The sequence below is a fragment of the Telmatherina bonti genome (assembly GCF_933228915.1).
Source record: "Telmatherina bonti genome assembly, chromosome: 20".
NCBI classification, from domain to species: domain Eukaryota; kingdom Metazoa; phylum Chordata; class Actinopteri; order Atheriniformes; family Telmatherinidae; genus Telmatherina; species Telmatherina bonti.
In genome coordinates, this window is record NC_136618.1 from 10,579,166 (window position 1) to 10,596,445 (window position 17,280).

At 40.8% G+C, this 17,280-nt stretch overlaps 1 protein-coding gene across 1 annotated transcript; it reads left to right on the plus strand.

Moving 5' to 3' along the window:
- The first annotated feature begins 14,475 nt into the window (after window positions 1-14,475).
- On the plus strand, window positions 14,476-15,878 carry prmt6 (protein arginine methyltransferase 6). Its single transcript, XM_079259507.1, has one exon. The coding sequence runs from the start codon at window positions 14,507-14,509 to the stop codon at window positions 15,557-15,559; it is 1,053 nt and encodes a 350-aa protein (XP_079115633.1). The 5' UTR covers window positions 14,476-14,506; the 3' UTR covers window positions 15,560-15,878.
- The last annotated feature ends 1,402 nt before the right edge of the window (window positions 15,879-17,280 follow it).

Sequence of the window (17,280 nt, forward strand, 5' to 3'; positions counted from 1 at the left end):
GTATTTCACAATCTGATACAGAGTCGTCGTCTTGAGTGTTGATTGTTACAAGATTGATTTAACAAGGCAGTGTGCAGTTGAATCAAGTCAGCAAAGTCAGGAGTCACCTGTCCAAGTCAAGCTCTGAGGTTAAGACCATGTTTTTTAATTGAGCTCTAAAATTAAATGGTTGCTGAGTTCTGGGCTACCTTAAGTTCACTGGTAGCACCTTCTTGTTGGTGAATGGACCATTACAAGAGACCAAAGTATGAGTTATCATCTGCAGTTCACCTGTGTGGTACATTCCTCAAAGGAAAATAGTAGTATTGGGTACATTGGGTGTACTTACATGATATGTAAGTGTATCCAATGAATTAATAATTCTGAATTAAATAATTCAGAATTAACAATATTCTTCTACGAGTTTCCACGGAAATAAAAATTCCGAATGGAGGTTTACATGAAACACGTTCTTACTTAATTCCTCTTTAGAGCGGCGGGTTGGGAAGGGTTCTGATTGGACTGAATCGTGCATTTTACATCTTTTCCCAATGCATCAATAAAGCAAACTTTTCTTCCTGTGGGGTACTGAAAGTATCATGTGACTGGTTGGACATTTAAGGTGGGTGTGGTTAACACAGAAAACCATTAAATATAAGGTGTTTGGTGATTTTATCTGATTAGAATGCTTCTCACATTATATTCATACCTGTGTAAGTGTTAGAAGATGGATGGATAAATGGACGAGCTGCAAGTTTGCATGTTAAAACATAGAAAAAAGTATTTCTTTTTTAGATAAAGGTCTGTGTGATGACCTGAGCTCCACAATGCTTCCTTCCCTAGTTGACGAAATGCATTGCAATGGGTGAGGAGGCTTCAGTCCAGGCGCCAGCTCAGCAGGCGGGAGGGGTTTCAAGTTTAGTTAGTTCTGAGTTTTTATCTTGTTATTGTCATATAGCCTTTTTGTTTTCACCTCTCTGTGATTTGGTCTGGCCAAAGCACTTTATAAGTTACCCTTTTGTGTCTTTGTGCTAGGTCAATTCTTTAGTTGGGTGTCATCATATTAACTTGACCTATTTTAAAGTGCGACTAATTTATTCAATTCTTTGGATTTCTGTATTCATTTTGGGTCAATAAAAGTTTCTAAAAGGCCCAGTTTCTAAATTAAAATTTCTGTCCTCATGATGTTACTGCTTGGTCCCAGACAGTCTGATTTTAAATCTGACATTATTTCTTGTGTAATTGAGGAATGATATCACACTGAGCCAATTCTTGGCATTTTTACTTGAAAAAACTGTTGGATACTATCCAGCAGTTTGAAGAAAATATGGAAAAAATGTTAGAAAGTAAGAATGCTGATCACAAATAAGGTCAACAGTTTGGTGTGACCAACAATCAGATTGGCATCAAAGCCTCAAAGTAAACTCAAATCCAGATTTCCAGGAATTTAGCAGGTACGTTGTTACAAACATCTTTTAGAACAAACTGTGCATGTAGGTTGGCTCAGATCTGGCTGTCTCTTCATTTAATCCCAAACACCAAATGACGTTTAGGTCAGGGCTTTGTGCAGACTAACCATCACTTCCAGGACTTCCTGTTCCTCTTTAGTCTAAAGATAATTCTTAATGATGCTGACTGCATGTTTGGAGTTGTTCCAAACCTTCCTGATGATATTGCCTGATGGATAAGTACATGCTTATATTTTTCTCAGCACTGCAGACACCATTAATCCCACCAAATCCCCAACTCCATTTTCAGAAATGCTCCAATGCTTTCTACAGACACAATCCATGCATTTACATGGGAGTTTCAATTCCTGGTTAATTCTGAATAAAAGTTGATTCTGCTTTAAACTGATGAAAAAAAGACCATGTAAACACTTAATTCCTAATGCTAATTTCTATTCAGAATTAAACTTAATTCCAATGTAAGTGGGTGGTTTATTCGCATTTTAATTCCGATCTATTTAATTCCTCTGTCATGTAAACCTTCATTCTGCTTTAAGTTAATTCTGGTCGTTCTGAGCATGCTCGTTACCTTGTCCTGTCCGCGCGTTGTTTTGCCTCCCGTGTTCGGTGGTCTGTCTTTCTTCTCCTTATCAGTTGTTGCAAAAAGTAAAATAGTATGCTTGTGTTGAGCTGGTACTTCACATTTATAATAAAAATAGTGGCAAAACTGGTACTTATTATGTAGTTTTTACAAGTTAGGACTGAAAAGACGAGAAGCAGGGAGCTAACTTTGTTTATTTCCAGTATACGTCATATGTCACGTGCACCATCTGTCCAATCAGAACCCTTCCCAACCCACCGCTCTAAAGAGGAATTAAGTGAGGATGTGTTTTATTTAAATGTTCATGCAGAAATATTATATTTCTGTGAACTCGTAGGAGAATATGTTGATTCCGAATTATTTAATTCCGAATTATTAATTCCGAATTTAAAAACATCATATAACAGTACCCAATATTGTACTGCTCTCCAGACCTTCAGCCAACAAACTGCCCCAGTCAAATATTTCTTTTTTTTTTTTTTTTTAACCTGTCCTGTCCAGCATCTCAGCATACAGAACAGCAATCTGCGTGCCGTATTTTTGCCAGACAGGTTTGCTCTGTCAAGGGAGACATCTCATGTAAATAGCTGCCCTTGATAATCTGAATATTTTTATTATTATGATAATTATTTTATTTTATTTATTTATTTATTTTTTCCTTTTTTCATTTCGCAATCATCGTCAGTCTTGATATGGCCGAGCTGGACCTGGCAGGAAAAGAGGAAAAAAAAGAGGAAATGAAAGGAGGAAAAAGAGAGAGAGAAAAGAAAGGCGGGTCTAAGCTGCTAAAGTTACAGTATTTGCAAAACAATATAAAGTACTGAAAAAATACAACAAGACATAAGTAGGATAGTGACAATATTCAAAAACAGACAAAAAAATGAAAAACAAAAGTAAAAAAAGTAAATGAATTAATAAAATAACAATTACAATACCAACCGTTATTAAACATACCTACAGAGAGTCATCAGCAACATTTAGTAGGAAGCAGATGGGAAGATGAGCGCTTTGTGGGCGTGCACGTGTGAGTGTTCAGCCTGTGATCATGCAATCAAAGATCAGCTGAGTGCTTGTAGGGGAGCACGACCACGACCCGAGGCGTAGGGGAGGAAGCCAAGGCCCCCAGGGCCCGGCAAGCCCAATCAAATATTTCAAACCAGGTTTCGTGAGGTTTTTTTTTTTTTTTTTTTTTGACAAGGGTACAAACACCACGACTGACCAGATAACTGTTGAGGTACGTCCGATGATGAACTGTGCTCCTCCTTTTCAACTCGCCGCTTCTTATCTACCATGTAGAGACATGTGACAGTATTGTCATTATTAATCATCTTTCCTGTCCTCTCCACCCCAACTGGTTGAGGCAGATGGCTGCTGCTCCCTGAGTTCTGCTGGAGGTTTTTCCTTCCTGTTAAAATGGACTTTCTTCCTTTCCACGGTCGCTTCATGCAGCTCAGAGTGGGGAATTGGATCTAAGCTCTTAACTAGTCTATTTATTATGAATTAGCTCAAATAGATTTGTCTGTAAAGTGCCCTGAGATGACATTGTTATAAAGTGACACTATGCAAATTAAGTTGAATTAAATTGATTTTTTCCATTCAGGTTTTTGTTGGTTCTGAACCGATGGCATTACTGGACCTAAACAAGCTACAGCCATCCATGTTGGGTGTTTTTCTGCAAGAACTTCAACACTAAAATCTTTGCCTGGGAGAGACTTTGCTGATGTCATATCAGGAACATATACCTCAAGAAGGCAAATAACCACTCCCCCTGGTAGTAGATACTAACATTGACCCACCGCCTGGCAAACTCAGCCGTTCATCTAAATCACCAAGTGGGCTCCAGTAAAAACTGTTTCCTTTCCCTGAAGAGGGCAGGGAGTGGGTGTGGACCACAGACTGTATATAAAGAGATGGACGTAGCCTCACCCATAGGTTTTTGAAGAGCTGAATTGAAGCTCAGTGGGCGGTTCCTAGCATCACCATCTTGGCAGGGGCATGCGTGTCATCTCGTCCGTAATTTACAAATATGGGCAAAGAGGTGGAGCTGAGAGGGGGGCTGTGAGCGCCATGGTGGATGATTGACATTGAGCGAACGCCGAGCTTTCTGTAGCTAAGAGCTAACCAAGCTAACCTGGAGATAACAGGAGCTAAACAGCTAAAGGAGGTAAGCAGGCTAAAGCTAGGTCACGTTGTTAACCAGCTAAAAACTGCGGTGGTTCTACGTTCTTCTTACTTGAAGCATGAGGTTGGGTACCTGTCAATCAAAAGGACACGCCCCTAAATATGCCAAACTTCGAGATTAAATTACTTTTAAACGGGCGAGTTAGAAAAAAAATTCACTCCCCCCACAGTTGTTATGAAAGTAAACCTGACCTATTAACCAAAAATGGATTTTTGAACCAGGTTGTAAAAATGTTTATTTCTGCTGTGAAGTTGGTCTTTTTAACATGGGAGTCTATCGGGATTGGCTCTGTTCTGCAGCCCCTAGTGGATCAAGGGGGAACTGCAGTTTTATGCACTTCCGCATACGCTTCACTTTTACCCGCCGAAGACTCTGTCCATCTTTCATATACGGTCTATGATGTGGACAGACACCGCTGATGAATATTTAAAGGTACAGACAGACCAAAAAATTGTTCTCAGTAGAACTCACTAGTCACATTGAAATGGCTGAAATTTGGAGCCAAGGGAAAAACACTTTGAAAACAATGTTGTTGTATCTCTGACAACCACATGAAATTGTTGAAAATGTGGGATCTTTCATGCTTGTTTTACTTATGAAAATGATGATCGCTGGCTATTTTTATCAAAGGTGGTTAATCGCATACCTGTAACTGTAATGCTCCAAAATCACTGAATTTATGCTAGTTTACCAGCATTTTTATCCTTTAATGTTACATATTTGATCTAATAAAGCTTTGCATTGCTGCTATTAAAGCTTATTTATGTGTCACCCCTTTGAAGAAGATGGAGGCAGGTTTGATTTGAAACAAGTGAAGCTTGATATGCCACTATTGGCAATCTATCCCTTAATGTCCACACAATAATGTGTGTGTTTGTGTGTGCGTGTGTGATTGTGATTGTCTGTTCAGATAAACCTTCCACTGTCAGGCAGTGATTAACAGGTTTTCTCTTCCTCTGTCTTGCCTTGTGAAGAAGCAACGTACCTTAACAGAAAGTGAGCACTGCTTTCTGTCCCTCTGAAAAAGCATCGATTTTTACTTTGCAGCACCCAAGGTCAGCGCAACGAGCAAGTCGGGAGGATCTTATCACCTTAGAAGTACAGGCCTTCCTCTCAGTCTATATACTGAAAGGAAAATAAACACAAATGAAGTTGAGAACAAAGCTGTCTGACTTACAGTGACCTTAGCAAAGTAATGAATGAGTTTACATAAACGCTGCGCGCTGCTTTAAATTAAAAGAAATCTGCATGTGTTTGATATCACAGAGCTTTTAATGCAACGTTTCTGTTGAAAGTACAATGTCCCTGTGTGTATTTTTAGACTACTCTGGGCTGTGAATCTTTTTTTTTTGTTTTTGTCTCAAACTCAGACTCAGCATTGTCCCTGTCTTTGTGATAAAACAGCAACTGAGAGACTTTTTTTTTTTTTTAAAGAATTGTTTTAAAGAATTATTATTATTACTACTATTACTACTATTATTGTTATCATACATTTTACATATGTTGTTTTTTTCAGTAATATGTAAATAAGTAAATAATTTAAATGAAGATGATTTAGAAGATTTTTGTACAAAATCCACTGTGACATGGACTGCATTGCTAGTTAAGTGTTTTAATGCATTGACTATGTAAAGGATTAAGATTGAAAAACTAAATCTTCTGTTTTAGATGTAAAATTACTCAGAAGTCACACAAGTTAAAAAAAAAAAAAAGGTGTCATCTTTATCTAGGCAAGTTCCTCCGCAATGGTGGGATGGGATATCGGTTCCTTATCCATGACTGAAACAATGTCTTGGAAGGTCATGTCCAAGTCAAACTATTTCAGAACAGTCTGAATAATTCACAACTATAAGAAAATTTAAAAGCCTGAAGCCGAAATATACCTAAAAACAAAAGAAGTGATGCATTTAAGTTGAATGCATTGTGAATTATTTAAATAACCTTAAAAATAAAATAATTTTCTTGTATATAGCCAAGAAACAGTTCATTATGGCTTCTTTCTTAACTTATGGATGCAGGGAAGCCCAAGTCCAAGTCTCCGAGACCGTCCTGCAACTTTTAGATGCATCTGTTCTCCAACACAGCTAAATCAAATGTCTATTTCCAGGCTGGATAAAACCCAGATGAAGACATTTAACCATTTAATTCAGGTGTGTGGAGAAGAGGTGCATCTGAAAAGTGCAGCATAGCAGATCTGGAGGACCGGACGTGTCTTCTGTCAGACAACGGTGAAAGAGAAGATTTAGTTTCGACTGTCAACTGCAGACTTCCTCTGAAGCATCATCTGGCAGCTGTGACGTGTCATTTATCAGCTGTTATTCCTTGGCCTGGCCAACCTAACGGACTAGACAGGTCGGAAATCAGGTGTATTAAAGGGGTGCTATTATGGCATTTGGAGTTTTCTGAGCTTTCTACAGTGTTACAGTGTTGAATCCTCATCAGACATGTGAACGGCACTGTTTTTTATCACTTAAACGCATGTTTGAGTTTGAGTTCCAGCATTCTTTCCGTTCGATTTCCATGGCGACGAAAAACGCGTCGTTTTAGAGAGTTTTTTCTACTTCAAAATCCTTGTGACGTCCCGGGGGATAAGGTTCAGTGATTGGTTACCTTCTACTGGTTAACAAGGGCATGTACAAATACATCAGGCGGGTGGAAAACGTTGGATAAAGTTATTTCCAACGATGGCTGGTGAGTTTACCAAAGAGAGACATCCTGCTGCATTCGTTGCTGTGGGTTGCTGTTTTCCACTTCGTTTTCAGGGTCTGATTCAGGTTCCAACATGTAGGGCTGTATGCTATGTGTTGACATTGTATTTTGTTTGAGTTTACATTAGCCTAATCCTTCTGTTTATGAGATGTTACAATGACGGCGAAGGCAGTTGCGGTGCGCACTCCCGATGTAGCGCAGTGGTGGGAGGCGGGGGGCCTACGGAGAGGGTCGGTCTGAAGTAAATAAAGCGATTAGTGACAATAACTCGATCAATCCTAGCCCTTCTGGTCTCAGAAATAAAAATAAATGAACCTGAAATGCACATAATAGTTCCACTTTAAGAAAGATAAAGAACAAGTTATCCTCCTGCTTTGTACTTCATATTAGACAAGGTGTCCATTATCAGAAATGAATGGATGACGCAAAGTCCATTTTGGCAATTTTCGGATTTGCTTCTGTCCAACGGAGGTTGTCGCTTGATCAGTCTAAATTTGAGCGTGAGCATGAGCATGAGCATGAGCGTGAGCGTGACAGGTTGGCGGTCTCTCTGTGTTGGCCCTGAAACGGACCGCCGACCTGTCCATGGTGTAGCCTGCCTGTTGCCTGCTAATTGTTGGGATTCTCCAAGAGAATAAAAGCTGTTTTCATTTCTTATTTGCTAGATTTGGTTTCTGATAGACATTCACACAACCTGCTCCTTGTCTCCTCCATACTTCCCCCAGCGTACGCACGCCTCTTGGTTTCTGCTTTTCTTTACCAGATCCTCTCTGTTGACTCTGCCATCCTTGTGTCTCTGTTTCTCAGGTCCGTTATACATGTTGTTATCTTGTTTTTCTTCTACTGGTTAATCCTGCTCTTGTAGCATCTCCTACGTCCGCTTCCCTTCTGCCTCTTCAGCCAACATTGGGGTCATCTTTCCACCCTCCACACACCCCCACATACATCATTTTACAATATTTACCATCTTTCTTTAATTCCCAACAACCAGAAACAACTCAAACTTCCTCAGTCCTGAGTTTCACATGAACAACTGAGCAAATTAGCCAAAATGCATTTTCTTTCAGCAGGATTGATCTGGTCATGGCAAACACATGTATCTGCATATAGTTAACATATAACAGCCTTTTCCCTCTCTTCTTCTTCCCCTTTTTGCCTCCTGCACCACGCTTGCTTTGTATCATAACTGAATTATTTTCCTCTCAGAAACCAAAAAGAGGCAGAATTGAATTTTTAGTGGATTGTAAATGGTCTGAGATCAGATCCGTGATCATCCATAAAACTTGTCTTGATTTCACTGTGGAAGGAGTTAAACGTACATCAATAAAATCTGAAAACATGTTATGACATGTTTTGGAAATGCAGAAATAAATCTATGATGTAGCAGTTAGGTGACATCACTCAGAGTAGATATCTTCTGCATTTTCACATCTCAGCTCTATTGATTACAAACATCTATTGAAAACCTTTTAAATGTCACATTTACTCATCGGGGACTTGGATAGCATTTAGAAAAAATCAACCAATCAGCACCTTCGCATCACCCATATAGATTCACAATACAGTTACTTTCAACACCCATCTTGGCTGTTCTACTGGCTTCACCGTGTCGATACAATCTACTTATCCACCTCTACGCTAAATGTCAAACTATTTCTCTTAAGACAAACTGATCCATACTAGTTTCCATCTGGTTATTTCAGATCTTTTTCATTTCGTAGTTTATATTATTTCTGTTTGTTTCCAATGAGCGTGACGTCTATAAAATCCTGGGATTCACAAGGACAGATAACAGCCACTGAAAAGAAGGCAATATTATCAGTTTACAAACTTTACATGGAGTCAGCATAACTAGAACCCCCAACCACACACACACACACACACACACACACACACACACGCTACTGCTGCCATAATGGCTGTCATATACAGGTTGTACTTAGTAATTTAATCTAATTGCAGTGTAATGTAACAATGCATGAGGGAAGCAGGTCTACGGGGAGAGCAGCCTAATTAATGAGTTGATTACTGGCTATGTTGATTGACAGGTCCTAATCCTGTGAGGTGATTGGTCGGTGCTGCTGAGAGCTGGCAGGTTTGATGACATGTGGACAGTACGAACAAGATGAATGAGAACAGCTGGGATGAAAAAAAAAAAAAAAAGCGGCTTCAGCCCTGGTTGTAGCATTTCCACTGATAAGCACTGGCACACAGTGTCCATGTAAGGAGATGTCAAAGCATGAAACAAGATCACGAGCACTTGGGGGGGTGGGGTGGGGGTGGGGGCATCCAAATGGATCCATGCGTGAAACTGAATTTTGAGTGAGTTGAGTTATGTTTGCTGTAAGAAAGGAGCAAATAAGGAGTTGAATAAGAGCTTGAAAGTGTATCATGACACACCAGCGTTCGCAGACGCCGGCTCTTCCTCTAGGAGAGAGATATCACCGTATCCTGGTATTGATCCCTAGGAACGGGGATCAATATGAAGCCATTGCCCCTCGGTATTTGTTGCTCAGCAGCCTGCCTTCTTCTGAAATGGGTGATCATGACATTAAAACGGATTGCTATCTGCCTCTGCATATTCTGTCTATGTGCACCATGCAGTGTGTGCAGTTTAAGTGTTGCCTGCATGCAGTTTGTGCTTCATTCATGCTTCTATATATTTTTATATGATATATGAGTATTTGATGTGCGTCATTGTGTGTGTCTATTTGCAGCAGAAGTGGCTGACAGGTCTCATAATCGTGACAGGATGCAGGTAGCTCCCACGAGGCCGTGCATGCTGACAGCAGCTGGCCAAGAAAAAAAGAACAGCTGCCGATGGGCTTCCAGTACAAAGAACTCGCCTTTTATCTCTCTACCTCCGTTTACATGTATGTTTACTTTATTCCCTCCTTCTTTGCTTGAGGTTTATTTCAGATATTTATGACAAAGGGAGTTCTCCATTTTCACACTCAGATGATATAGAAACGTTTATTCTTATCACTGAGGAAACACAAACATATGCAAGGAGAAGATTGTTTTTGGAGTTTGATGGAAGGGAGGAGCGACTAAGAATAAAAGCGAAAAGCTTATTTTTCATTTTTCTTGTTAGTTATTGTCCAAAGTGATTCTGCTCCTGTTTGTACCGCCATGCTATTTTACTGCTTTTTACAGTTTTTCTAGCTTCATGTTAGCCCCCAGAATCCCTCTTAAATATCATGTTCTAGTCCATCTAATAACTAGAAAAGCCCCCTGAGAGTTCAGATCACCACCAAGCAGCTCATTTCCACCCATTTAGTCGTGTCAAGCCTCTTTATTACATGTTTATGTCTTCATTTGTTCTCTTGCAGTGATGGAAATTATAAACATCTTCCAGTTTTTTCCTGTTCTGGATCCTTTTTTATCCAGAACTTTGCCGGGATCCAGATCTATCTTTGATATCTTGGAAAACCTGTCAGGAACTTCTGGATTTTCTCACCATTTATTGTGGAGTTATATGCAGATATACTGAAAATGGTTTTATCTCAGTATTAAAGGATCCTTCAAATGATTCCTGGATCCAGATGGTGATCCAGGATCCCTCGAAATTTACTTTAATCTAAATTAGATCAAGACCCGTTTCCAGGAAAAAAAACCATGAAAATATGTTCAGTAATTTCTTGTGTAAAGTTGCTAACAAACAGAAAGATAAACGGTGGTTGTAACACCTCCATGGCCTCTTTGACAGAGGTCATAATGATAATGATAAAGATGTCCAGTAAAACCTTTCATGGGCATCTGTTACGACCCCAGTGGTGTCCAGGGGAAAAGGGGGTTGCAACACAAAAGAAGAGTGGCAACTAAAAGTTCCAATAAAAGGTGGGATTTTATTTACAAGGAAACTAAACGCTACAACTTATAACATCCTGTGACAGGAGCAAAATCCACTATTCAACAAAATTCCAAAAGCGAAACCAACATTTTGGAATCACAGACCAAACAAAACTCAGACAAAGACAGCAAACAACAAAAGAAAAGCCAAAAACCAATCTCAGCAAATCTGCAACTCTATGGCTGTCAACGCCAAGCCGGAGGTGGCAAACTGTGTCACCATCAGACACAGCTGCCCTGAATAACGGTGCTTGATTGTCCTTAAATAGGCAGGTGTCATCATCTGTGGCCAATGTAGAGGGAGCCTGCACCAATGTCCACCAATCCCGAGCCAAGGTGGTACAGGTGGAGCCCAGGGATGGCAGCCCATCGTCTGTGGATGCCGGAGTCTCTCCATTTTCAGGAAGCCCTGCAGACCAGCTGACTCAGGGCCATAACAGCATCAAAAGGAGCTGATTCAAAGCAGAAATCCACAGCAGATTTAGTTGACTTTACTATTTAGTTTTACTGTCATTACATTGGTTATATGACATCAGTGTCTGGGTTTTATTGATGCACCTGAGCTGGAAGTTCAGAAGGGGGGTGCGGTTCTTCCAGGAACCCCAGCACTGGTAAACACAGCCAAAACACACACTGTGGGGCCATCGGCGACTCTGGACGACGGGAAAAGTCGCTCACCGTTAGTCCTGGAAGAGAAATGTCATCGACCAGACCAGCAGGATCTGATGCAGCTCCATGTTTTGGACCCTCTAGTGGGAGTAAAACGTGTTTTTAAAAGGTCCAATTCATTTGAGAAGTGCAGCACAAACACATGAATATTCTGTAGCCCCCAACTAAACCAAGTCCCCAGTCAGATCGAGTCCCGAGTCAGATCGAGTCCCCAATCAGACCGAGTCCCCAATCAGAACGAGTTCCAAGTCAGACCGAGTCCCCAATCAGACCGAGTTCCAAGTGAGACCGAGTCCCGAGTCAGACCGAGTCCCGAGTCCGACCGATTCCCCAATCGGACCGAGTCCCCAGTCGGACCAAGTCCCTAGTCAGGCCGAGTCCCGAGTCGGATCGAGTCCCGAGTCAGACCGAGTCCCCAATCAGACCGAGTCCCCAATCAGACCGAGTCTCCAGTCAGACCAAGTCCCCAATCAGACCGAGTCTCCAGTCAGACCAAGTCCCCAATCGGACCGAGTCCCGAGTCAGACAGTCCCCAGTCAGACCGAGTCCCCAGTCAGACCAAGTCCCCAGTCAGACTAAGTCTAGCGGACTCTCCTGATGTAAAACAGTTGTGAAACCAGAACCTTTAGACTGAGTAAAGCGCTTGAGTTGATACTCCACCTTCTCCAGAAGTGTCTTTACACTTCTGAGTGATGAATGTGAAACATTTGACATCTCTGACGTTTAAAGTATAATTTGAGCATGTTGGTGCCTGCAGGTAAGCAGCAACAGATCCGTCTGGCCATGAATGCACCAGTTTCCTGGAGAAGAGAGGGAATCAGCAGCCGCCATCTCCTCGGGAGGTGCTTGTTGGCTGCATTTGGTCTTGGCTGCAACGCTTCTACCTGAAGCTTGAGGGGAGGAGCGGACAACTGGCAGCTGCTTGTCTGTCTGTTCCACCTACCGGCTACAACACCTGCAAACCCTGCAACCAAGCGTGCACAATCACAACCTGATGCTTCTGTTTAATATGCTTCCACTTTGTCCTTTAATGCAGCTTTAATATTGTGGATCTCACTGCACCGATCCAGTCTATTATGTTTAGTTTAACATTTAAAATAGGCATTCTGAAGGGAAAAGTAGCTTTGAATATAAAGCCGGTGTTTACCACAAAGACCTTGCTAATTTCTTTTCTGCTTTTGAGAAGACTGAATAATTAAATGCACATTTTTCCCACGAGCGTTAGTCCCTTAAAGGTAGCACCAGATGCAAAGAAGCATGCGGACGTGCTGCTGCGCTCAAACGATGAGTCGTTGGCTTGTTTCTTAGTTTTCAGTGGTATTTATTTCCCTTTTCTGGATCACACCAAACTGACTGGAAAACATGAAACCACCCAGCATCTTAGTTCTCCCCTCAACACCACTGCTTCCTTCTCTTGGTTTTTATCTTGTGGGAATGGAATACACTTCCCCCTCATTTGTCCAGCGTCTTTTGCCAAAGATCTCTGCAACAGAGTGGCGAGAGTCCCACGGGGGCGCGAGCGGAGCCACAAGCAGCTGTGCTCTGCCGGCTGAAACGCTGCTTAAAGCTCAGAAATGGTAATGACCACGTTATGTTTGTTGTTTTGCAGTTTTGAGATGGATACAGTACACATAAACCAGCGAGAAATGACTGTTTTAACGAGAGAAGTTGAAATGCTACAGATACTTGACCACTTTTTTTTTCCATTGTTTTATTCCAACATGTTAGACTCTGGAAAAGGAAAGTCAGAAAATATACCATGATGGATTGTTTGAATTGTCTCTGTAAACTTTTCCTGTTTAATTGTTTAAAAGAAAATACTTTTTCGTATGACTGTTTGCATGTACAGTTAAATATGACTCATGTAAGTGTTCCTGAAACAATACTGACGTTGGGCTGAAAGGATCCCTAAAAAAAATCCTAAAAATGGTCAACGTGGACGTCTTTCATGCATCGACTAAACCTTTCAGCCCTAGTCGGCCTTTTATGGAACTGACATTGTCACCTTCTACTAAAAACCAATAAAACAGGACAGTTGTGTTTAATTTCAACTGCTGCTCAGAATTTAGATGCTTTTGTTCACAGAATAAGCCAAACGTATATTTAGTTCAAACATTGTTAGATTATTTTGGTGCTGAGTTTGATCTGTGTGCATTCAATCACAAGCTGCATTTCTATTACCCCTATTTGCACAGAAACAAAATATTGCAATAAAAAAAAAACTGGTAATGGAAATGCCAGCATTTAAAAAGTCTCTCAGATATCACCAAAACAGTTTTATGCTGTTATGAGGTGGTTTTTTATCTGTAAAAAATATATTACAAAAGTGTCAAAAGTGCAAACTTTTATTCTTTACCAGACATGATGGAGGGGTCGCATGGCAAGTTAATTTCAAATTAAGATGGCTTCTGCATGACTTCTCTGCAAAAAGAAGTAAGCAACAGTCTTAAATCAATACTTTCATATCTGCCAGATAAAATATCAGATTCAATATTTTTTTGAGTAATTTAAAAATCTAAAGGGGCAAAATTTGGTATCAAATTTAATTAATTTAGTTTTAGCACCAATTCACAGCAGAATCAACTCATGTCGGTTTCCAGACCTAATCAATTGCAGAGCAATTTTTGTAAGAATTGTTGACTTGACAAAGGTACAACTCAACATATATCATAACATATTGTTGCCCAAAATATTGGAAATCTACTGTTATGAGTATTTTGTCAGCGCATTTATGTTCAATATTGGATAAATTATATGTACATTAGCAAAACAAATAGTATGTATGAATATTTACCCAAAAAAAAGTGGAGAACAGCTTCATTTCTGTGTTTATTCAATTAATTTTAATGTGGAAATTCGTATGTACCACTTTTTGTTTGACCGTGAACGCACTCCCTCGTTTCCGCTCGTCTCGCATTGGATTGTGGGAGTTGTAGTTCAATTCGACTTACATCGCTGCCGATTTGGATGAAAGAAAACTACAAATCCCAGATATGACGACGCGGAAATAAAGCATCAAAACACTACCAGGTTACAACGAGCCGCTGTGTGTGGGGGGGGTTAAAGATGTCTCATGCTGGGAAAAAGAGAAAATTGGATAAAAGTCGACAAGATAGCCTCTACTTTGACAGTTATTCCGACGTGACTATCCACGAGGAGATGATAGCAGACCACGTCCGCACCAACACCTACCGGATGGCAATTTTTAAAAACAGCGAATCGATCCGTGGGAAAGTGGTGCTGGACGTGGGGGCCGGCACCGGCGTGTTGAGCATCTTTTGCGCCCAAGCTGGTGCAAAGAAAGTGTACGCCGTGGAGGCGTGCTCCATAGCCGAGCAGGCTGCAAAAATAGTGAAACACAACAACATGGAGGACCGGATTGAGGTCATCCGAGGGACGATGGAGACCGTGGAGCTCCCGGAGAAGGTGGAGGTGATAGTCAGCGAGTGGATGGGTTACGCGCTTCTGCATGAATCCATGCTGAACTCCGTGCTGCACGCGCGCGACAAGTGGTTGAAGCCCGGCGGAGTGATTCTGCCGAGCAAAGCCGAGCTCTACATCGCGCCGATCTGCGACCCGGTGGCGGAGGACCGCCTGCATTTCTGGTACACCGTGAAGGACCAGTACGGCGTGGACATGTCGTGCATGTGTGACTTTGCCCGGAAGTGCATCCTGAACTCTGACATCACGGTGAACACGGTGACCGTGGAGGACGTGCTCGCCCACCCGGCTCGCTTCGCGGAGCTAGACCTGTACTCTGTGACCGCGGAGGAGCTGCGGGCGGTGAAGGGTCACTTCAGCTGCGAGTCGTTTGGCTCTGCGGCCGTGAACGCCTTCTGTGTTTACTTCACGGTCACTTTCCCCTGCCCGGACAAACCGCACGCCCTCGTGCTGTCCACGTCCCCGTTCAAAGCAGAGACCCACTGGAAGCAGGCGGTGCTGTACCTGGACTCTCCCGTGGAAGTGGTGCAGGACACCCCGGTGACCGGGGAGGTCAGCATGTACCCCTCAGAGGAAAGTGCCAGACATGTTTGCATCCATGTTGACTTCACTGTCGGGGAGCAGAAAAGGCAATCCAAGACTTTTTCCATCCCTGACTGGAGCTCAGGACAAACTTAATGTCAGCTCAACTTCCATTTACCATCACATTAAACCAGTCTGGACTGGTGTGTGTGTGGTCCATCACAGTAAAACCAGTCTGGACTGGTGTGTGTAGTCCATCACAGCAAAACCAGTCTGGACTGATGTGTGTAGTCCATCACAGCAAAACCAGTCTGGACTGGTGTGTGTGGTCCATCACATTAAACCAGTCTGGACTGGTGTGTGTAGTACTTGTACACATTAAGCCTCACCTGCAAATTTACCTGAGCTGCGACAGATATATGCAATGACTTTATAGTCTCAACTCATGTTATATTTTAAACAAAAAGGTCTGAGTTGCTCCTGTTTAATGTCAAAAAGTGTGTTTTGTTGTTTTTATGCTTTTTATTGTGCATAATAAACAGTTACATGGAAGGTGCATTTTTTTTTATTACAGTATATTTTGGTACTAAATCTTGCAGTGCTTTTGGTCAGAGTGCTTTATCGTGGACAATAACAAAGATTTTCCTATGGTACCATTAGTTTATGGTACTTTTTAAATTATACCACTACAGATATCGATATATATCTTCCCCCTTTAAGGTCTTATATCTTTACTACAAGGACAATATGGAGTGTATATAAAACTTAAGACCAAAAGTATATTGAAACATTATGCTCAATAACCTGCATTAAACTGTAAAATATCAAACCAAAAGCTTGGCATCATCCCGACACCTGATAAGATGCCATGTGACTCTGGAGGAACTTAACTATCAGAAATGAAAACAAATGTGTTTTGTATCAGCAGAGTAGTATCTCAATACTCAAAAAGTATCAAATCTGATACTTCAACAGGCCGATATTGAAGTATAAACTCCAGAGTATTGATACATCCATTCCCAGTCAAATCTGATCTTGGAGATTTGATGGTTTTACTCGTATCTGCGTCATCGAAGATTCAGTCATGACCGATTCATCTCTTTATCTGACTTGCAGCTTTTATATAAAACCTCTGTTGCCATCAGGAAGACCACCTCCTCCTTACTGGGGAAATAAGAATTAGATAAGTGTAAAAAAAAAAAACATGTCAACTAAGCAGTAAACTAAGCTGTTCTGCCAAACTTTTAAGTTTATTGCTTTCAAGTTAATTTTCTCTCCTGGAGCAATTACATATCCTGCATTAAATTAGTTTATTGCAAATTAATCAAAATTATTTTCTTACTTGTTTATTATATTTATTTATAGTATAATTTCTTTTTCATATAAACTAAAAAATTTTATACTCAATGTTAAAGAATATGTAAAAATGACATTTTTTTTTTATCACAACCCATCTCTGAAGCTGTTTAATATTTAATGTAAAAATGTTTGAACTGCAGTCTGGGATCATAATTTGATGTAAGGTAGAAAAAACTGGTGTTCATCTATTTCTGTAGGTGTATTTTTTCTTATGGAATATTGTGTTACCCGCAGGTCACACCAAGGACAACATGTTGATTAAACCTTTATGTAACAGAAGGAGATGCTGTGCACGACGCTGGTTGCTGCGCTGAAATAAAGCCATAACCTCTTTTAAAAAAAATTTTTAACAATTTTTCCTTCAGTATAGTATGTTTTAAAGAAAGAAAGAAGTAAAAGCAATGCCTCGGCTTATAAGAGTAGATAAATTGTATTTTTTTTAAAATGTTTTAAATGTGTCCCTTTAAAAATGACAGTAAAAGACAAAGAAATAAAACAGAGGCTTGATTTAGCTCATT

Excerpts from the sequence above, each read along its gene's own strand:
- prmt6 (XM_079259507.1), top strand. The coding sequence starts at position 14,507 with ATGTCTCATGCTGGGAAAAAGAGAAAATTGGATAAAAGTCGACAAGAT.